The sequence below is a fragment of the Schistocerca americana genome, chromosome X (genome assembly GCF_021461395.2).
Source record: "Schistocerca americana isolate TAMUIC-IGC-003095 chromosome X, iqSchAmer2.1, whole genome shotgun sequence".
NCBI lineage: Eukaryota > Metazoa > Arthropoda > Insecta > Orthoptera > Acrididae > Schistocerca > Schistocerca americana.
The window spans coordinates 704,438,144-704,462,358 of NC_060130.1; the positions used below are offsets into that span (position 1 = coordinate 704,438,144).

The 24,215-nt window shown below is 44.8% G+C and overlaps 1 protein-coding gene across 1 annotated transcript in view; it reads right to left on the minus strand.

Moving 5' to 3' along the window:
• LOC124556836 (myrosinase 1-like) overlaps nucleotides 1-24,215 on the minus strand; it is a 260,034-nt gene that overhangs the window by 123,751 nt on the left and 112,068 nt on the right. The window contains exon 5 of the mRNA XM_047130853.1: nucleotides 4,506-4,692. Coding sequence (XP_046986809.1) covers nucleotides 4,506-4,692 — 187 coding nt within the window. The remainder of the gene's footprint in view (nucleotides 1-4,505; nucleotides 4,693-24,215) is intronic.

The following is a 24,215-nucleotide window of genomic DNA, read 5'->3' on the forward strand; positions in this document are numbered from 1 at the left end:
GGTATCGCTCCACGTTCAATAACATTGCCCTCCTAGAAGCGGCTGTACAACAAGCTTTAATGCGCTGACATCACCTCCTGCTTCTATTTTTTGACATCGAGAATGCCTAAGATATTACTTGTCGGCGTATTATCCTTCGGCAGCTCCGTGAATGGGATTTTCGGGGATGGCTTTCTATCTTAATGCAGTCCTTCCTCTCACCCAGCTGTTTTAGATATCGAGTCTGTGGCGACCTCTCTGACCCCTTTGAGTAGTGAGTGTAACTGTCTTTTTCATAGCTATTAGTAGTATGACGTCTGTTGCTGCATGTCCTGGCCAGTGTTCTTTTTTTGTTGACGACTTCTCTGTTTTTTTGCTCTTCTTCGAGCCTTTCCACAACAATTTGTCAGTTACAATTGACTCTTAGAGGGTTGGGTGAAGAAGAGGAGTGTTAAATTCTCCACCGAGAATTCTGTGTGCGTTCTCTTCAACCATTCCCGGTCAGCTTTAAACTTTCCTGAGTCACAGATGAGGGACACTGTTCTCAATTTTAAACACACGGTGAGGCTTCCGGGCCACAACTTAGGGATCTGAAAAGCCACTCCCGGAAAGCACTTACTAGACCCCAGTTCAAGGGGAGCAGACCCGACTTGTCTGCCCCAGTTTTACAGGGCATTTGTCTGATATTGGCTTGATTATGAGTACACGGTGTAAGAGTCTGCAGAACATCTTATTTAAAGATGCTGGACATGGTGCACCACGAAGGACTTAGGTTGGCCACGGGGGCATTTCTAACCAGTCCTACACCGGACCTTTGTGTTGAGGCTGGTGAGCCGTCCCTTCACATCAGGCGACGCCTCCCCGTGGTGGAACAGGCCTATAAAACAGTGTTCACGCCATACACGCCAGCACACCATACAGTTGCTCGGCCACCAATGAAAGGATCTTACGTACTAGACACCGAGTAATTAGGTCCTATGGGATTCGCGAGAAGGGTTGTCTTTTAAAGATGGGTGTAGTATCGTCCGCAGAACTAGGTGACATGCAAAAGTCGGTACGTCAAGACGACACCACAAGCAAAGAAAGTTGCTGCAAAATGCATCAACGAATCAGAGACACACTCCCAAGTGTTTCCTTGTGACGCAGCAGCCGCAAAATTACTTATTTTAGAGCGCAGTGCAGCTCAGCGCACTCACTCTGTAATCAGTGACCACTTGTAATCATCGCTTACGACGACAGTGCACTCGTAGTACGGATCTAGCTGCGTTCGAATAGAACCGTTTTTCTGAATTTATTACCGGTTAAAGACTATTGGACTCTGACGGGAACATTCACTGTGCAGTGAAGTGCCAAACGTTTTAAGTGTCAGCGACAGCATCAGATTCATGTCATCTGTGTGGAAACTAATTGTTTCCACAGTTTTGTATTTACCATGTTCAAGTTTTAATAAGTTACTAACAATTTGTGTGTGTTGTAGTATCTGCTCCACCTCCTCCTGAATTAGAATTACCACAATACGACAGAAGGGTGTGGCTAGTTTTAAGATTTTGTACCAAGACTGAAATACATCTCCATCTTTGTTCCTATAGAGACCCGGAACTATTTAGGCTCGACGAATTTTTAAGACAGAGTGCACTCTCAGTTTTAGATTTCAATCTCTGGTTTTTAACATTTGAGTTAGACATTACTTTTTTAAAGTTGTGCACACAGATGGCTTACAAGACGTCCTTTCTGCAGAGCCCCATGAGATCCTGAAGGCATTAGAGCGGCTACGGCGTCTTCAGGACAAACAGTTTCTTATCTGCTTCGATTTCCTTAGTGCTCTCCAATCGTTGCAGCACATGTACGTAGCAGAGAGACTTGCCCAGTTCATACACGATCAACCATACTTGCTACAGCGGCGGAGGAAGAATATGTCATTCAGCTGGGTAGCAGGGTACGTGGGAATTTTGGGAAATAAACAGGCCTACAGAACCGTCAAGGAGGCCTCCACAGGCCATACCGTTGTAGACCGTCATTTTGCTGGTGGGTCACAGATCCATGCGGTTATGGGAGGAGGAGTAGCTATCAATGACAGACAAACTGCGACTGGTGAAACCAATTATCCGGCCATGGTGACTCTCATGCTGATCGCTCTGGCGAGATGAGGTGGCCATGACCTACCTCCGCATTGCGCACTGACCGATAACAGATGGCTTTTTACTCCAGCAGGAGAAACACTTTGTCTGTGGAGCCTGTGCCGTTCAGGTCAGCGTACGCCACATTTTATTTTGTGACAAGCGGGCAGAAGCGAATTTAGATGGGGATCTGATCTGTGTTTTATCTGATGAAGAGACAAGTGTGGTCAAGCTTGTAATATTTTCTGATACATCTGGACTCTGTCCTAAGCTTTATACTGGAGATGTGGGTGTGTTTCAGAGTGGTTGGCTCGTCCACTTTTATTCTAGTGATCAGCCAGCCGCAGATGTCTTCTGTCTTCTTTTAATTCTTTTAACTGCTATGTTTTAGATTTGAGAAAGAGGTTTTCGTTGTTTCCTGTGTGAGTGCAGGCGTGAAAGTTTGCACATCTTTCTTTACGTTTTTATTCGCAGTTCTCATTTCAAAACTTTTACTATCTTCCTCCTCATTAGTCTCATGACATGTAGCACGGGAGCTAAAGACCTTGCTGTCGTGTGCCCACAAAACCTAATCATCATTACTGACATCGAATTTTTTCGACAATGTGCGCTCCATCCACAGGAGCTACTTTAGAGTGTCCCATGATTACTGCTACGATGTTACTTGAAACTGATGTGTCGCAGCGCTTCACCTCCTCTTGCGAGTTGATCTATTTTGGTGAAACTTGTCACATCGGGGGAACACAATTCAAGAACGAAAAACAGTCACACTTTTATTCGCCTCGATAAATGTTCCTTTGGCAATGCGGGCAGCCTCATTGCTTTTTTTTGTCAACGTAGTACTTAATGACGCTGACTGTAGACGTAATGTGATTTCTGAAAACTTACTTTTAAGGCCAACCTCTAATACTGTGGTGATACCAAACGTCACTTTCCGTTTATGTTTCTACATACCCTACAGTAATATCTTTATTCTTATTAAAAAGTCAGTGACTAACAAAAGAATGTTAACACGATTATATCAGGGGCAAATAAAAAGTTTCCGTTTGAGGCGGTTGCTGCAGCGTATATGCAACGTATTGAGAATCCGATTCGAATATATGAGCACCGACATGTTGACAGGGGATTAGTGTTTTTTTCCGGCGCACGTGCGGTAAACGCGGAAACACGAACTATGGAGACGTTGTTGCCAAATGCGTCCAAACAGGACCATCGTGTTGTTATTTTTGTCCTGTGTACTGAAGGACAAACACCCGTCTATATCCATCGGAAAATAAAGAATCTGTACGGGCAGCATTTGCGTCGAAAACCACCGTTGTGTAGTGGTGCGCCAGGGAGTGCTGCTGCTTCATGATAACGCACGTCCCCACATCGCAGATGTCGTAAAGCAGAAGTGGGGGACACTCGAGCACCCGCGCTATAATCCTGATCTCTCCCCGTGCGATTATCACGCCTTCGGTCCTGTCCTTGAAGGGTCGACGATTCCCGTCGGACGAGGATGGGCAGCAGGCAGTTACGGACTTCTTCAGGGAGCAGGACGTGGTTTCTGCCAAACGAGTCTCTTCAGCCTGGTGCTCACGGCGATTTTGTGTCTTTGGCATACCGATACTGCATAGTACGGTGTAAGAACGGAAACTTTTTGATCGCTCCTTACATCATAACAAATGTACTCGACGAGCTTCAGGAGTGATGAGCAACTGGTCAGTCGTACTCTAGTTAATTGCTGCACTTCTTTGTCGCACTGCAGGGCTGTTATCTCGAGCTAGACTGGTTTGTGTGTGATTACTGAACCCCTAACATGACGTTGTGAAGCAGATTAAATGTAAATCTTGTAAATTTTAGTTTAAAAGTGCTGTACCATAATGGGCAGGTAACTGTGGGAGCAAATGATATGCATAAATGCAATGTAGATTTTGTCTCAAACGAATGGGTAGCTTAAGTAGAGACCCACGCAGCAGTTTTAAGTACGCTTTAGTTTTGTTTATACGCTAGGCGTGCACGTTGAAAGGGATTATCAGCACTCTTCACGGGACTTTAGCAACACTCTGCCGTATAGTTCTTCAAAGAACGCCACATATAGGCCTATGTGAATTCACATAAGCTCAATTTGTGTTGTTACTTCAAACCACTGAAGAATCTACAAAGAATCGTTGTTCAGACCTTAATGACATGAATGTCACAATGAGCGGTTAACGCAACTGTTTCTTTAGAAATTATTTTTATAGTAATTCTGAGGCAAAAATCAATACCGTCATGTTTATACCTTTTATAGTAATCAGCAACAATAATGATCAGCTAATTAATCTATAGATGTATGTGCTAATGCCGACTAAACAGTTGTTCTATAAAATTTGAGGACATAAAGGATATAAGGTAGCTGAGTTTGATGACCAGATAATCAGTACGAACCTTGTTGGCTGTGACGAAACTCTTTGTCGTACATGTGATACACGAGGGCGTGTGCCTTGAGGATATTGGCCGTGACCATATAGCCGGCACCCAAGTGGTGAAGCAGCAGCTGTGGAGCCATGAAATTTGGCTGGAAGTAGCCTCTGGCAACGTGGGTCGGTTCATTAAACGTAAGCCACCATTTTACCTGTAAGATTATGTACATACCAATCAGTGCCATGTAGTTTCTTAGTGGTGTAGTATTTTGGAGGATAATAAAAGGACACATTTCGTTTAACGTTTCTTGCTTTTATAGATCTAGTTAGATATATTCACAGGCGGGTACGGGTCTTAGAAGGAACAAAGATTATAGTTTTACGTCCCATCGACAAAGAGGACATTAGGGATGGGATATGGACTTTGATAAGGGAAGGATGAGGAAGAAATTGGAACTGTCCCTTAAAAGGAACCTTGCTTTCATCGCAACAATGTATTCGGGGACGATGGTTCAAATTTGCGTCCGCCCAACCAGATTTACTCTCTCCGAAATTACCCTGAATCGCTTAAGGCAAATGGCGGGATGGTTTCTTTGAAGGGGTATGGTAGATTCTCTTCCCCACCCTTCGCTATTCCTAGCTTGTGCTCCATCTCTAATGACATCGTTGTCGACGGGACATGAAACTCTAACCTTCTTTCCTTACTTTCTTTTGGAAACATTCCATTCGGATAAGATAAAGATGGAGAAGTAATAGGCCACGTCCTTCAAAAGGAATCATAAAGTTTTTGAAACAGCCTAAAATCAGAAGAAAAGTAAACAAATAATAAATTAATTAAGAAAATACTTTGCACCATAAGCGACCTCTAAAAAAAAATGGCTCTGAGCACTATGCGACTTAACTTCTGAGGTCATCAGTCGCCTAGAACTTAGAACTAATTAAACCTAACTAACCTAAGGACATCACACACATCCATGCCCGAGGCAGGATTCGAACCTGCGACCGTAGCGGTCGCTCGGCTCCAGACTGTAGCGCCCAGAACCGCACGGCCACTCCGGACGGCGACCTCTAAAAATATTGCTCAGTCTAAGAGCATAATTTTTTTGCTAACGCAATGAATAACACTTGAAATAAAAAAAATGGTCTTGTAACTTCGAGCTTTACATATCGTAAGATGTAACTATTTGTCTTCTGCAGTGTTTAACGGAACCTCAAGACCCAAATGGACGGGCTTGAATTAGATTCATCGTACGAAAAACTATTGCTCCCATGATTGAAACATGTCAAACGTCATCTAAGTTCAGAGGATCTTACAATATAAGGCTTATTTCAAGAGGAACAGTAAATGTTTGAGCGCGCGCTTCGTATCAATGACTCGCTTAAAGAAGATCAGAGCACAATGGGTAGTTGATGAACTTAAAAATGAAACATTGAAACAATCGTGCGCGTGAGCGGGGGGGAGTAAGTGTCATTTTTTTTTTTTTTTTGAAATTGTTGTTTCGCCTTTGGATTAAAAGTCGCAGTGCCCCCGTTTCAGAAATTTTGGCTATTCTTTTATCCAAATGACAGTGGAAGCTCGCTTTTCAGGAATTTCACTGAACATAAAGATTACTGATTTGCAGAAAATAGTAAAAATTTACGACTGATTTAGATACACTCCTGGAAATGGAAAAAAGAACACATTGACACCGGTGTGTCAGACCCACCATACTTGCTCCGGACACTGCGAGAGGGCTGTACAAGCAATGATCACACGCACGGCACAGCGGACACACCAGGAACAGCGGCGTTGGCCGTCGAATGGCGCTAGCTGCGCAGCATTTGTGCACCGCCGCCGTCAGTGTCAGCCAGTTTGCCGTGGCATACGGAGCTCCATCGCAGTCTTTAACACTGGTAGCATGCCGCGACAGCGTGGACGTGAACCGTATGTGCAGTTGACGGACTTTGAGCGAGGGCGTATGTGGGCATGCGGGAGGCCGGGTGGACGTACCGCCGAATTGCTCAACACGTGGGGCGTGAGGTCTCCACAGTACGTCGATGTTGTCACCAGTGGTCGGCGGAAGGTGCACGTGCCCGTCGACCTGGGACCGGACCGCAGCGACGCACGGATGCACGCCAAGACCGTAGGATCCTACGCAGTGCCGTAGGGGACCGCACCGCCACTTCCCAGCAAATTAGGGACACTGTTGCTCCTGGGGTATCGGCGAGGACCATTCGCAACCGTCTCCATGAAGCTGGGCTACGGTCCCGCACACCGTTAGGCCCTCTTCCGCTCACGCCCCAACATCGTGCAGCCCGCCTCCAGTGGTGTCGCGACAGGCGTGAATGGAGGGACGAATGGAGACGTGTCGTCTTCAGCGATGAGAGTCGCTTCTGCCTTGGTGCCAATGATGGTCGTATGCGTGTTTGGCGCCGTGCAGGTGAGCGCCACAATCAGGACTGCATACGACTGAGGCACACAGGGCCAACACCCGGCATCATGGTGTGGGGAGCGATCTCCTACACTGGCCGTACACCACTGGTGATCGTCGAGGGGACACTGAATGGTGCACGGTACATCCAAACCGTCATCGAACCCATCGTTCTACCATTCCTAGACCGGCAAGGGAACTTGCTGTTCCAACAGGACAATGCACGTCCGCATGTATCCCGTGCCACCCAACGTGCTCTAGAAGGTGTAAGTTAACTACCCTGGCCAGCAAGATCTCCGGATCTGTCCCCCATTGAGCATGTTTGGGACTGGATGAAGCGTCGTCTCACGCGGTCTGCACGTCCAGCACGAACGCTGGTCCAACTGAGGCGCCAGGTGGAAATGGCATGGCAAGCCGTTCCACAGGACTACATCCAGCATCTCTACGATCGTCTCCATGGGAGAATAGCTGCCTGCATTGCTGCGAAGGGTGGATATACACTGTACTAGTGCCGACATTGTGCATGCTCTGTTGCCTGTGTCTATGTGCCTGTGGTTCTGTCAGTGTGATCATGTGATGTATCTGACCCCAGGAATGTGTCAATAAAGTTTCCCCTTCCTGGGACAATGAATTCACGGTCTTCTTATTTCAATTTCCAGGAGTGTAGTAAGAAGTGTGTAGCAGGAAACAAGGCAGCATGAAGTTCAAATTACCTACCAAATGGCAAATGTTAGTACCTGTCTCGTTAGCCGCGTGTAACGTGGGACGCAAGGCCTGTCAGAGGGAATGGCAAAGTTGTGATTAAATCCGGACGCACCAAAGGTCATGATATGAAGCAAGTGTCGCTTTTCGTGTAAGTATTACCGCATTAAACGTTTCAGTCTACTAGGAATTCAAGTCAGAACTGAGAACGAACTACGATAATGATTGATCAAGACCACCGCCATATCCACTGTTGACATCAGGAAACTTTACTGGTGGTTGTGAACGAATTTATCTACGGACGTAAAAATTATGCAAAAACTTGTAGCACTAGAGGAATGCTACTTTACTGCTGAACGGTGGATCAGGTATACATAGTACAAAAACGGAAAAATAGAATGGTTGAAGATTTTAAAAAAAGAAAGTGTTTCTGTTTTCACCAGATCATTTTCCGTTTTACAGTTTTAACTGGTCAATCGATGCAATATTCTTACTTTATAAGGTTTCAGTTGGAATTTTTGCATAGCTCTGTGAGCAGATATTACTGACACACCAATCTAAAGTACTAAATGGTGCCAGGAATTTCTTAGACTTCTTACTAAGGCCGCTCCAACGTCCTGTAATTTATTCTTGGGTAAATCTGCCACGCAGTCGGAGCAAAGTGTCTGAGCATCATGCAGTGACCGGAGCCGTCTTATGGATCTATGGCTCTGTTGGTTCCCTCGAAATAATAGACAGCTCTTGCGCTTTGTATCAAACACAATGCATTTAATATTTTCGAACCTGTTGCTCTCAGGTTCGTTATTTACGCTTCTCTGATATTTCCTCTTGATACAGACGACCATTAATAGTGGTGCATTAACTGCTCTGTTCAGCACGATGCTGTATGTCGATAGTGGTATGGAATGAACCGTTGTGAATGATTCTGTCATTTGCTGCTATTTTAGAACACGTTTCGTAGCTTCGTTGTCGCTCCTTATTGACATTGCTAGATATATGAGGTTTAAAGTTTAATGTTTCTCACATTCAGCATTGAATATGATCTGTACGAAATGGTTGAAAAGTTCTCGTAATTGTTCTATTACTGTTTAACTATCTGGTAAAGTAACTTCTTCTCTGCTGGCCGGCAAGGGTGGCCGAGCGGTTCTAGGCGCTGCAGTCTGGAACCGCGTGACTGCTACGGTCGCAGGTTCGAATCCTGCCTCGGGCATGGATGTGTGTGATGTCTTTAGGTTAGTTAGGTTTAAGTAGTTCTAAGTTCTAGGGGACTGATGGCCTCAGAAGTTAAGTCCCTCAGAGCCATTTTTTTTTTTTGAAAAACCGCTACTCTTTAAAGTCAATAAATCTCGTTTCGAATCGTGGATTTTGAACTATTGGAACTAGCTTCGTGACACTTAACTCCCTTTGTTTCAAATTTATCCATGCATAGATTTATTTGTACATATGTCGAGACATTTCTTGCTGAATTTTGTTCGTTTTTTGGCTAATGAAATCTATTTATTTGTAAACTGATAAATGACAATGTCTTGGGAAGACATTATTACATATTTTGTTCTTTCTGGTACGCTGACTGGACTATCACTTTGAGTATGTTAATAACAGTGTATCTATCGTCTTCAATTACAGACATAATCTCGGGCTCATATGTCGAATTTGTCTCTATTACTAACAAAATTTTGTATTTCTTTTTATATCCTACACGTTTAGAAACATCAAGGAGTACATTTATGTTTTTGAGAGTTACGTCTGCTTCATTTTTTATTAAAGAAATGACACAACTATTAATTTTACAAGCAGCTCAAGTGAAATTTTATGCACGAACAGTGCAGAATACAGTGAATGCGTTCACTTTGTCGTCCGAACTTTTATTACGCGTCCTGAAGCACAATGGAGCTTTTGATCATCATACTGAGCACAGATACTTTAGGTTACATTAGAAATCTCTTCAAGGTTGCCAAATTGCCTTTTCCTGTTGTAGATGAACCTTAAACCTGGGGACTTCGTGGTCTGTAAGAAAGAAGTAGGCTATGTGGTGGCACATTGATTCATTATATTCATTTGAAATAACATCAACACAGTACGATAGTTTACATGTATTCTTTAAGTTTATTGACACAGAACAGTTTCGTAGTTGACAGTCATAGAAGAGAGACGGGAACGTGCATGTACTAGTCTGCCTAGTGAGACATGTAGGATTTCCACATCATTTCCACGAATCTTACTGAGTACTCTAAATTATTTTGCGTTTTGAGCACTATTTAAACTAGTGCTCCACAAAGGGGGTATCACAGAAAATGACACACATTCTAAGGCACTAAATCAATGTTTCAATGCCATTTAAAAAGTAGCAGCAGCTCCACCCTAACCACAAAACAACTACGGCTACATTTTCATATGCACTTTGCAAGTTTGTTGTTATTTTAATTTTGTGATCATTGTTGTGACCGCGAGTCACAACTCCTGCAAGCTAGATCTACTTGCAGCAATGGAGGTTGACTGGGACAGCCTACGCGCCAGGTAGTAGTTCAGTTGTGCGTGCTTGGATAGCTCAGTCGGCAGTCTGCCTTCGGCAGTGACACAGTGCGGACCGTGTTGCCTGCCGGCCGCGCTGTGGTGCGCGCGCCTGTTTGTTTACGCCGGAGCAGCTTCGCGTGTGCGGTGTTGTGAGTCTAGAACGAGATGGCACACTCGTACAGAAAAACGACTTTGAAGTTCAGTTTTGCGAACGACTATGCACGACCAAAGGCACACGAAATTGAACGTTTCTTCAGAGAAGAGGTAAAAATCGATCCACAGGAAATCGTGGGAATCAATTTATCGCTCGTTTCAAGCGTCGTCTATGTCAAGCTTGTTGACGAGGCTGCTTGCGAAAGACTTCTACAACAATCACCGAACGGGTATCGTTTCTGTCATGCCGACGGGAATGTTGGTGCGGTTACAGTCGATCACGCGGGAATGGGGATCCACACTATACGAGTCTTCGAACTTCCGTTTGAGGTCCCGTCTGAACTTGTTACCGACGCCTTTCGACCATACGGTACACTTCTATCCCATGTGGCCGAAAAATGGACGAGTTTTACCACGTACCCCGTTTTAAATGGGGTGAGACAAATACGGATAGAACTGCGCAAGCACGTCCCCTCTTATTTGTACATAGGAGGTTGTCGAGCGATTATAATCTATGATGGGCAACCTCGCACTTGCTCGGGGTGCGGGAAAGAAGGTCACGTCCGCTGGGAATGCCTCCAGCGACGTTTAGTGCAAACTCCACGGGATGACGTTCAGTCACCACAACCAACGACTGTCTTACCGTTGACCTTTGTGGAAGCCCTGAGAGGCGACGTGAGGGAGACTTCCGATGGGCACCAGCAGCTGCCCCCTATAGAGAACATGGACACCAACGGACTGGAACTCCGACCACCGGTTCCACCACAGCAGACACAGGACATCACAGAAGAGATGCAGCTGACGGCCGCTCCAGGCTCATCCGTGGTGGCTGCCAGTGCTTCCACCGAGAGCGTGATAGGCCAGGCCCAAGACGGAGGATACGCAACCCCAACAGCCGATGCGGATGCAAGGCAACGGAAACAGCGTTCGCCGAAGAGAAGAAAGAAGCGTCGATTGACTTCTGCTGACGATAGCCATAGTCCCGAGGGGACAGTGGACGACAACGACAGTATCGACCTGAGACCAGTGGATTCAACAGATACCGAGATGACGATGCAGGAACTACACAGCGACGATAACTTCAACTCTCCTTCTGGTGACCGGAAGGCGGAAGTGGAGATGAAAACTGTCCAACATCAGAGCGATGACACCGTTACCTCCCATCCTTCGACCAGTTCCGGAAATATGCTGGGGGACTGGGCGCAAGAAATGGGCCAACAGGAACAGGATGAAAATACGAACGCGACGATTGAGGACAGTCCTGGCCAGAGGCCGGGAGGGGTCGGGAAATGTTGACCAACTTAGGTGTGTTGAGGAGCGCCGGGGGTGCAGATGGACGCTTAATGACACCGCCCTACAACTGATGAACACAAGCCAGGCGTACCGCATTGCCACGATAAACATTAATGGCGTACGGACACCGCTTAAAATTCAAATGCTGAAAGATATGTTACGCGCTGCGGACGTGGATATTGTACTCCTACAAGAAGTGCGTTTCACATCGCCGCCGGAGTTCTACGGTTACGAGGCACATTATTCAGTGCACGATGAAAGTGGATGCGGTGTGGCGATTCTCACCAGGGAAGGAATAGAAGTGGAGGACGTCAGGTCTCTCCCTTCGGCACGCGGCATAGCGATCACTGTCGACGGCGTTCGTTTCATCAATTTATACGCACCATCTGGCTCCACAAAACGAAGAGAAAGGGCGACTTTTTACACCGAAGAGATAGCACCGTTGTTCGCTGGACGCTTTGATAACTATATAGTGGGCGGCGACTTTAATTGTGTCGTCGACAAAAAGGACCAAGTGCCTCATTATGTGCCATGCATGGAACTGCGTGCGTTGATTACCGAAATGGTGCTTCTGGATACCTGGGAACTGCAGCATGGTGACAGACCGGGTTATACGTTTGTCACGGGACACTCGGCGAGTAGACTTGATAGAGTGTACGTGACACGAGCTCTACGGACGACGATACTGGATGCCGAAATCTGGCCAGCGGCTTTTACGGATCATATGCCGTACGTCTGTACGATGTCACTAACGCGTCAGAAGATATGGCGGAGTAAAGGTCACTGGAAAATGAATTGTGCACTTTTACGTGACACTGAATGTCACCGGTCGATAGAGGCGGCCTGGGAGACCTGCGTTCGCCGCCAACGCGCATACACCTCGGTTCTCCAGTGGTGGATTAAATGCGCAAAACCAACGTTACGGAGAACGTTGATACGATACGGGCAGGACAAATCGCAGTGGAACCGCACAACGGCTGATTTTTATTTTACAGCCCTGAGGGAGCTGATGACCCAACAACCATCGCCGGAAAGGCACACGGCCATGCGCAGGATAAAAGCCAAGTTATTACAGCTGACGAGACTAAAAATGGAAGGTATAATGGTCCGGGCGAGATTGGCGGACACAGTTGCTGCCGAAACCCCCTCCATGCACCACGTGGTACGTGAACGCCAACGACGACGCAGGACATTGATCAGGGAACTAATCTCTGAAACTGGCCAGCAAGTTGTGCACCAGCGTGATATTGCGCATGTGTTTTCCGACTATTTCCGCCAGTTATATGGACCTGTACATGTAAACCACGAGACACTACATGATGTCATCTCGGAAATGCCAGATAGAGGACCACCACTGGATGCAGAGACTTTCATCACAGCGATAACAGAGGACGAGCTGACAGACGCAATTGCCAGGGGGGCTCCGAACAAGTCCCCAGGACAGGACGGCTTCCCAATTGAATTTTACCGCGCCTTTGCATACTTCATGGGACGGACCTGGATTCAGATGTACAACGAACTTCTGTTACCGCAGACTGAGATACCTGCCGAATTCACGGAGGGTATCATCATCCCAATACCCAAACCACGCGGTGGCAGAAATCCAGGAGATTATAGACCACTCACTCTCTTGAACTGCGACTATAAGATTTTCGCGCGCATCCTTGGGGCTCGCCTGCGGTCTTCACTTTCTGATAGACTCCTCATAGATCAAACTTGCCTCGGCGGTAAGAGCAACGTACATACGGCGCTCAGTGACTACCGAGATATCATCGCATTAGCAGCGGCATGCCGAGTGCGTGGGGCACTCGTCGCTATTGACTTCGATCATGCATTCGACAGAGTGGATCATACCTTTTTGCATGCGGTGATGGGCAGATTGGGAATCCCACAGGCCTTCATCCTAGTGATCATGCGACTGTTACACGGCGTACGATCAAAGGTCTCGGTGAATGGGCGGGGCACTGACTACATTGTTATTTCAAGGTCAGTTCGTCAAGGTTGCCCCCTTTCGATATTTTTGTATGCAATGGCTTTGGAACCCTGTCTATATGGTCTCCGAAGACGGTTGGAGGGCGTGCCGTTGCCACAACTGACCTTTCATTGCCGCGCATATGCTGACGATGTGATGCTGGTGGCACGGACAGGCGAAGAAGTACGTACGGCGTTGGCATGGATACAGCGATACGGGATGGCGGCAGGAAGCGTGCTTAATCTACAAAAATCACGCTGCATGAATGTCGGTCGAGGATTACAACCGGGGGAGGAAGGCCCGCTCATCTTAGTTAAGACCATAAAATGCCTAGGTATTACGTTCCACTCGGATGTGCAGCGGACAGCAGCGGATAACTACCGACGCATATTGAAGCTGATGCGGACAATGGTGCTGTTACAGAAATTAAGAGCGTTGGATATGATTCAGAGGGTGACCTATGTTAACGTATACCTAGCACCGAGACTCACTCACGTAGCGCATGTCCTGCCTTTAACGCGCACAATGGCATCACGGATACAAGCAACTTTCGGAACCTACGTGAGTGTGGGACACCTGTTTAAGATCCGATACACAACGCTTACGCTACCACCTGGAGAGGGTGGACTTGGTCTAGTGAACGTATATGAAAAGGCACGGGCGTTATTCGTCAGTACGATTTTCCGACAGTGGCGCGGTCAATTTCGCAATATCTCGGGTGCGTTGACCGATGTACTAGCGCCCACTTCAATGCTGCCCCCAGTCGATGTGGGCCATATTTCATCGAAGCTGTCACATTTCAAGTCTTTTTTTTTTTGGAGCTTAGCTATTTCAGAGATTCCTTCCCAACAACACGACTACCGACGACGCGAGACGTATACCAGCTCTTACTGCGCCGGTGCCCCAGGAATACCCTGGAAAAGAAGTACCCAGACAAGAACTGGCGACAGATATGGCGCGTTATACGGAACGTTTACCTCCCAACGTCGGTACGCTCAACATGGTATGTGGTGATAAATAGGAAGTTCGCAACGAATCAACGGCGGCACGCGATTCATTTGGCAGACACTCCACTATGTTTAGGCTGCGCAACAGTGGACACTGATGAACATCGTTTAGTATGTAGTGGGACGGCTCCAGTGTGGCACTTGGCACAACAGATATTGGCGTTCCTGTTACGCTCCGCCCCTCACACAGTTTCATCAGACACACTTTTTTCCCCCAAGAATCTTATTTCCCGGTCCAAAAAACCAATGCACTGACATGGGTGCGGGGAATGGTGGTGGGCTACGTGTATAACGAATCGGAAAAAGACAAAATTGATTTTTGGCACTTTCTGCTGGATGGACACACGAAGCTGCAACAGCATAAGAAATATAGGCAAGACTTCGCTAATTACTTGCGACTTACATTTACCGACCCGCCGGCCACATGGGGTGTGACGGGTGAGAGATGAGATAGACGAAGAAGCCGAGATAGACATCGATCACACTTACGGACCCATAGTTAATTTCGAGAAGACGACCCAGTCTTACACCAACGTCTGGAGAACGAGTCGATAGATGGCTCTCTTGCTCTATCGAACGTCGGGTCGTGAGCAGGTGTCGCCCCCGACACGAATTTCATTTAATTGCTACAGGAGCAGGTTTCTTTTGTATTTGTACTATCCGCAATTGTCTTCATGTCTTTCATTTGAGCATTTTCAGTTTTATTCATTTCCTTAATTCATTAAGTTTCTAATTAGCCACTATTTGTCAACATATGGACTTTGTAGACACTATTTATGCGATAGTACAGCAACATGTATGTCAGCAAAGGTGGTAAGCCTGACATTGGATAAAAAAAAAAAAAAAAAAAAAAAAAAAAAAAAAAAAAAAAATGGTAGAGTACTTGCCCGCGAAAGGCAAAGTTCCCGAGTTCGAGTCTCGCTACAGTACACAGTTTTAATCTGCAGGAAATTTCATATCAGCGCACAATACACTACAGAGTGAAAATTTCATTCTTGAATGACGTCTGTGATGCCCGACATCTTAGTTGCGGTGTCTGCCACTGGAATTACGTTAGTATCTCCGTGACGCTCTCAGTCTTGGCAACCAGTTCGTGTTTAAATATAAAACCCTTCATTTACCCTTTTTCACCTCCTTCATTAATCTTATCTAGTAAGAGCTCCAAACTGAGGAGCATTGTTGAAAAATATCCTAATCGAGAGTGCCGGAAGGTATTATCAACGCTGGTGACTTCCATTTCATAAGGATTCATCTAACGATTATCGCTCTGACATCATCCTTCCGTACAAATTAATTTTGTGAAGTATGTGTGATGACGGCAGCAACCTGTAACCACCAGTCACCATCGCTTTCGGCGTCATCCTTCATATCAGACCGTTCTGTGACGACATGCAGACAATATCTTCACAGCCATCCATTTTGTCCAGATTGTATCCGAACGCATGAGAAAAAAATCCGTTGCCCCCTTCAGTGGGTCATGTGTGTATACATCTACATCTATACTCAGTAGGATGATTAATAATTGCTGCTGCCGGTTTCTAGATGTGTACAGGGGACTTAGCAAATAAAGTTTTGATAAGGAACCCATGCTCGGAAATGTATTGTTTGTATATAAAATCAATTTGATGATCGGATTATTTTCAAATTTTCCACTTCACGGTACGCAAACAGCGGAAACAATGAGCTCTGACCTGTAGGAGCACAAGTCATGAGCAATGTTTCGAGTACTTTTCCTCGGCTTCTTTCTACGTAACGGTCGACGTCCTCTTCAAAGTTGAGAGTGTAGCGCGTTCGTTGAGCACCACAGCCAACCCTCCAGTCTGGCACACGCCAATTTCTCGCAGCCGTTGTTGTAGTCGAACGAACGTGTTATGTGATGTCATAATTACTACAGGGACAGACAACGGAAACCTCTTTCCAGCTTGTTTGCTGCCGTGAAATGGGGGATTCGAAAGTGATTCGCCTGTAAGCGGGTAATAAGAATTCTGAATCACTCTGTATACACCACTGTGAAGTGCATGACAAATGTTACTCCTATAATGTATTCTTCCTGAACAATTCGCGTGCTGAATGCGAGAAGTATGATGGCTTAAAAGCCTCTGTGCGCGCTGTAATTAGTCTCATATGTCTTTGATGTCCTAACGGGAGCGATAAGGCTGTGGTTGTAGAATACTCCTAGATCCCTTACTCACTGTTGAATCTTGAAACATTTTAAGCAGCCTTTCATTGGATAGTTTGAGTCTATCTTCAGTCATCTCTCATGAGACAAACAAATCTGTGACAATACGTCCTGTCTTTCATTGCACACGGGCCCCACTAACGTGCCATTAATGTAAGTGTCCAATAAAGACCAACAGACATCTACAGAAAGAGAACACACTACTAAGTTTATTTACAACATGTACGCATAATAACAGAGATATACGCAGCATAAAAGTGAGTGATGTTCTTGATAGAAACAAATAGTCTTGAATGCTGATACAACCAGATAACACTATTATTTGTAATTCTTTCGAAGTTGCCGTGAGAAAAACCTTTTTCTGGCGGTGACTTGTTTCGCACATGACATCCATTATCAAACCATCGCATTTATGTCCGAATGTCATGTCCGAAACTAGTCATCTCAACTAAAGGATTTTTCTCATCGCAACCTCTACAGAATTACAAACAATAGTTTCAATAAAAGTAAGAGAGTGTCAAATGGTCCGCCCCCGGTAGATGTGTGGTCAGCGCGCCAGAGTCTGAACCCTCAGGGCCCGGGTTCGGAGATTTTCTCCGGTCAGGGACTGGGTGTTGTGTTGTCCCAATCATCATCATTTCATCCCCATCGACGCGCAAGTCGCCGAAGTGGCGTCCAATCGAAAGACTTGCACCCGGAAAACGGTGTACCCGACGGGAGGTCCTCGTTACACGACATTTATTTAGTGTCAATTGAAGAGGTGTGCAGCGATCTGGATACCATTAGAGATACTATAGGTAAGAAAAGGTTTTTTTTGGTCACATTATGAGGATCCCAGAAACCAGAATACCAAGAAAAATTAAAGAGAAACTTTAGAACACTAAGCAACAAGGAGGATGAATAAAAAAAAAAATAGGGAGGATATGGGAGAGCTATAATTAAATATGAACGATTTGTAAAACAAAACAGAAAATTTAAAGAAATTGAAAAACATAAAGCCGCACGGAGTAGCCGTGCGGTCAAGGCGTCTTATCATGGTCCGCGTGGCTCCCTCCGTCGGAGGTTCGAGTCCTCCCTCGGGCATGAGTGTGTGTGTGTGTGTATGTGTGTGTGTGTCGTCCTTAGCGTAAGTTAGATTAAGTTAAATTGGGTAGTGTGTAAGCTTAGGGACCGGTGACGTCAGCAGTTTGGTCCCATAAGACCTTATCACACATTAAATTTAATAAAAACCATAACAATAAGATGTGAACCAAAAACTGACAATGACGTACAATTAGAAAGGTATTTACAGTGACGAAGGAAAAAGAAAGATCAGAATGATTCAAAAGGTACTGGGCAATTCAGAAAGAAAACTGATTGAAGAAGAGGACCAGGAAATGATTGTCTGAAGTGGTCAAGTGAGGCCATAAAAGCAGAAGAAGAAAAGTAAGTTGCTGACTCATTTTTCCTGCATCACGCTGAAGGTTCATATACAACCAGATGAGTCAGTGAGACGGAGAAATGCGCATTAGCATTGTGCTACGTTGCTGTATTTTCCTCACTGCAGTCTTCCGTACTAAGGTGAATAAGTCTGAACCTGAGGACAAAGTACTAAGTCTGGCTGATTAAAAAGACGCTCCAGACATTCACAGTCGCAGGGAGTGAACTCATATGAATTCCGCATCATCTGGTGGCGTCTACTCGCATGCGTGGCTCTTTCGTCGGAGGCAGCGAGTAATGGAAGCGCGAGCTCACCGCCGGCGCGCTGGCTGTAGGTGTGGAAGTGCCGTCTCACGTGTAGCTGTGAGCGTCGCGAGGCGCGACGGGCGCGGTCGGTGAGTGTGCATTCGATACCTCTCCCACACACCTGAGCAATATTCTGGTATGGACCATACCCAGAACGTATCTAATGATACAGCCTCCCAGGTAGATGCCATTCTCCTTGACTTCCGGAAGGCGTTCGATACAGTTCCGCACTGTCGCCTGATAAACAAAGTAAGAGCCTACGGAATATCAGACCAGCTGTGTGGCTGGATTGAAGAGTTTTTAGCAAACAGAACACAGCATGTTGTTCTCAATGGAGAGACGTCTACAGACGTTAAAGTAACCTCTGGCGTGCCACAGGGGAGTGTTATGGGACCACTGCTTTTCACAATATATATAAATGACCTAGTAGATAGTGTCGGAAGTTCCATGCGGCTTTTCGCGGATGACGCTGTAGTATACAGAGAAGTTGCAGCATTAGAAAATTGCAGCGAAATGCAGGAAGATCTGCAGCGGATAGGCACTTGGTGCAGGGAGTGGTTCAAATGGTTCAAATGGTTCTGAGCACTATGGGTCTTAACTTCTGAGGTCATCAGTCCCCTAGAACTTAGACCTACTTAAACCTAACTAACCTAAGGGCATCACACACATCCATGCCCGAGGCAGGATTCGAACCTGCGACCGTAGCGGTCGCGCAGTTCCAGACTGTAGCACCTAGAACCACTCGGCCACACCGGCCGGCAGGGAGTGGCAACTGACCCTTAACATAGGCAAATGTAATGTATTGCGAATACATAGAAAGAAGGATCGTTTGTTTTATGGTTATATGATAGCGGAACAAACACTGGTAGCAGTTACTTCTGTAAAATATCTGGGAGTATGCGTGCGGAACGATTTGAGGAGGAATGATCATATAAAATTGATTGTTGGTAAGGCGGGTACCAGGTTGAGATTCATTGGGAGAGTCCTTAGAAAATCTAGTCCATCAACAAAGGAGGTGGCATGCAAAACACTCGTTCGACCTATACATGACTATTGCTCTTCAGTGTGGGATCCGTACCAGGTCGGGTTGACAGAGGAGATAGAGAAGATCCAAAGAAGAGCGCCGCGTTTCGTCACAGGGTTATTTGGTAAGCGTGACAGCGTTACGGAGATGTTTAGCAAACTCAAGTGGCAGTCTGTGCAAGAGAGGCGCCCTGTATCGCGGTGTAGCTTGCTGTCCAGGTTTCGAGAGGGTGCGTTTCTGGATGAGGTGTCGAATATAATGCTTCCCCTTACTTATACCTCCCGAGGAGATCACGAATGTAAAATTAGAGAAATTCGAGCGTGCACGGAGGCTTTCCGGCAGTCGTTCTTCCCGCGAACCATACGCGACTGGAACAGGAAAGGGAGGTAATGACAGTGACACGTAAAGTTCCCTCCGCCACACACCGTTGGGTGGCTTGTGGAGTATAAATGTAGATGTAGATGAAGATGTAGATTTTCGTAAGAAATCTCCTTTATAGACTTATTGTACTTTCGCAGTATCTTACCAAAGAATCGAAGTCTGCCACTCGTTTTGCCTACGACTTAAGCTACGATATAATTCCGTTTCATGTAACTACAAATTATTAGAGCCAGTTATTTGTATTAGTTATGTGAGTCATGGATACTGAAGTTATAGCGGCCTACTTCTTTCATTTTGTGACGTGCGTATTTTACATTTCTGATCATTTAAAGCAGATTGTCAACTTCTGCGCTACTTTAAAACCTTTTCAAGCTCTGACTCAATTTCAGTACAGTTTTTTTTTCCACACAGTACTTCGTTACCGATGAGTGTAACAGCTGCGAAAAGTCTGAGGTTAGTATTAATGTTGTGTAACGGGTCATTAGTGTACAATGCGAATAGCAAAGGCCCCAATACTATTTCCTGGTGCACGCCCGGCGTTACTTTACACATTTGTTGATGACTCTCCACCCAAGTTAAAATGCTGCGTACTCTCTACCAAGTATTCTCAAACCAGTCACAAATTATATTTTATACCCCATATGATTCTACATTCATTAATAATCGTTGGTGTGGTAGTGCTTTTTGGATGTCAAGAAATATTACATTGATCTGACTACTTTAATCCATGGCTTTGGAATCCAGGCTGGTTGGCATGGTGGTCATTCTTTTCGAAATACACTCAGGGAAAAAAAACCACGAAATCAAGAAGGATTTGTGTGACATAAACGAAAGTTGGCAGGCGTGTTTCTACATCAGAAATACGATGTCTATTCAACTTTCGCGCCAGTCCCACAAGAGTGGGGCTAGTAGCGCCACTATGATGGTGCAAATTAGGTTTGCTTTAAATACACGCTGTAACGGTCGTGAGCATTAGTTACCTTAAATGTGGCACCCGAATATTGTAATGATACTAATGTTAACTAAATGAAACTATTGTACTGTAAACGATGTATCTCTCTCACAGGCTCTATAAAGCGGATCGCTGACTTTGTACGACCGTAGAGCCAAAGATACTGCTTCTGGTCTGAGACTGTCCGCAGCTCGTGGTCGTGGTCGCTTCCCACGCCCGGGTTCCCGGGTTCGATTCCCGGCGGGGTCAGGGATTTTCTCTGCCTCGTGATGACTGGGTGTTGTGTGATGTCCTTAGGTTAGTTAGGTTTAAGTAGTTCTAAGTTCTAGGGGACTGATGACCATAGATGTTAAGTCCCATAGTGCTCAGAGCCATTTGAACCATTTTTTTCTGGTCTGAGATCGTAGTGTTGGAGTAAGAGAGTGCTTGATGCATAGCAGTGAGTGTGTATCAGTCTGAGAACGAAAGAGGATGCAGTAGGTAGTTTTTGTGATGTGCTCTGTAAAGCCGTCAAGTGTTAGATTATAATGTAGGAATTTTCTCATATCAATATTCTGTGCTACACCGCACGTAAAGTAGATAGCTAAAAATGGTGAGTGATTTTATAATGGAATGTAAAGTGAAATGATGAAATGTAAATTTAATTGCGTCAAGAAAGGATTATTGGATTGATATTACAAAGAATCTTTACGAGTGCACGTATTATTGGAAATATAAATGTGGGAACAGAAGTCTTCTCGCAGTTAAGGCAAAGAAGTAAATTTTTTATTAATTTCCTTTTGCCAGCGCGTTAGCATAAATGAGTTGATTGATAATTGGTAACAGTGAGTTCTGTGTTGAGTAATCCCAGAATGTGCGTAAACGGATTTGATGTATAGGATAGTTAGGTATTTCCCTTTTGCAATGTTTCTAAGATTTGTTAACACAGGTATACGTAATTTGAGGATTTGTCTTTATGCTTTTTAGTGATGTTAGATAACACTTGTTGTACTAATCTCGTTGTTTGTTACTACATTAGCAAAGAAAGGTTCTCATTTAATAAAAAGGATGTAATTTTTCTGAGTAATGTAATTTCAATTGTCAGATGTTTTGAAAAGCCAAACTTAACTTCGAATATAACTTCACTATTGGAAAGGTCAGTGTTAGTAATCCACCCAAATCACTACCGCCTCCCTGTCCAGGTCATACATTTTTTAAAGACACTGAATATTTCTTAAATGTTTTTATTTATCAGCCAAAAGAATTTCATGTATTAAATGAAACAAGTTTACTGCCACCAGTCACTGTTTGTTTATCTCCACGACGCGTTTCAAAGGTTTAAACCTTCATCATCAGGTGGATTTACATTTGTTAGTATGAAATTTGTGTATGTGTTGTGTTACGATTTTTTGGAGAAACTTGTGGCACTGTCTAATGGAAAAAACAAAACACTATTTCAGAACATGGTTTTGGGTTTCTTTTGACAAAAAATTGATGTATGTCTAACGGTGAAAATAAAATGAGTAAAATCCAGTACCTCCAGTGATCACAGGTTCCTTTCGCTGTCGTAACACATCACATGTATACTGTCATACTCTGTGAACAAATATGGCGTCTGGAAACTATTGGGTGCAAGGATCGTATAACAGAAGAGAAAACAGTATCGCAAAGTACAAAGAATATACATCGTAACAACAATATAACATTTTTATTTTAAGATTTGGAGGTGTTTGTTTTGAGGTGTCGAATACATGCGTTGGAATAAATACTTCAGGTGGTATATAAATCCGATTTCGACAAGTTAAAATAGCTTAAACTTCATACTCGTTTATACAGTCAGGTGTCATGTTAAAATAGCTTAAACTTCCTACTCGTTTATACAATCAGGTGAAACGTTACGAACTTTAAGTATAATAATCATATTGGCTACAGCGTAAAATTATAAACAATTTTGATTGAGATTAAGAGGTAGTTATGAAAGGCTGGAGGCAGAGGGAGGGAAAGAGAAAGTGAGAGGGAGGGTAGAATAGTTTCCAGAGGCCATATTTGTATGACAGTATACATGTGATGCGTTACGACAGCGAAAGGAACCTGTCACCACTGGAGGTAATCTATTTTACTTATTTTATGTTTACCATTAGATATACTTTAATTTTTTGTCAAGAGAAACACAAAACCATGTTCTGAAATAGTGTTATGTTTTTTCCACTAGACAGTGCCACAAGTTCCTCCAAAAAATCGTAAAACAACACACACACAAACGTCATACTAACAAATGTAAATCCACCAAATGATGGAAGTTTAAACCTTTGTAACGCGGCGTGGAGATGAATAAACAGTGGCTGGTAACAGTAAACTTGTTGTTTTATTTAATGTCAGTAACAGTCACGGTAAAGCCTAACCTAAAATGTTCGCATTTAAAGTAAAATTTCATGTATATTTCAAAGTATTAGAGCCAGCAGTGTGCACCTCTGAGCTTGTAGCTAGTATATTTTATTCTGCTTCATGAGAAAACAGGATATAAAGCGAACTACCATTGCTGCTTTAGAGGTAAGACAATTTTATTTATTTGTGATGTGGACAGGGACCAGAGTTATCGGTTTTGAATAGGGCGAGAGGATTCAGTACCAACGCAGCTCTGTTCCGAGCCTCCAAAAATTGCTGCAGGAAATTTGGAATAATTTGCTCCCCAGGGTTAGGCTTCGCAACATATTATGAAGTCCGTATAGCTACCTTCTACGAACTTTACCACGGTCTTCCAGAGTCTTTCACGAGAAAATCTGCAGTTAGTGTAATGTAAAGTTTGGCAAGCTAAAACCATGTTCCGTTTCTAACGATATCACACGTACATTTCGTTCTTATATCTTTCAGCTCAGGTACTCCACCTATACATCACCTGAAGGCAAATAGGGCACGGCGTAGCTACAGTTGAATCCGCCTCCTGGCTCAGATATGCAGTCGAAAGGAAGGGTGAGGTGGCGGTAACATGGTCATCATGAGCGGCTCTTAGAGCCAAGGTGAAAGTGAAGGCTTCTGCATGCTTATGATATGGTGTGGGAAGCCAGATCATGGTTCCTGTACTAGACGAGTCAAATATTTTATGAACTGAGATGTTCTGATGGGTGGCGGTCTGTGAAGCAGCTGATTTTTGTAACATCGCCATCGGCAGCCATCTACCATATGGTGGAGGTGATGACTCAGCGCTCGAGTGGCTTTTGTGAACGCCCAGTCTGGCTACTGACTGAACGTTCGCACCCACACCATGGCGCTCATGTGAAGCTGTTGGTGTGATAATCCTTGCCCTTGCTGATGCACCTGGAGGAGGTGGACGGGAGTCTGCAACTGTTTGCCATGCAATAGTTCCCTGGGCTTCTCCCAGTGACTGGTGTGGTTCTGTTGATGTTGACTAGATAACTGTCTTCACTTTCTCCTTAAAGGTGCAC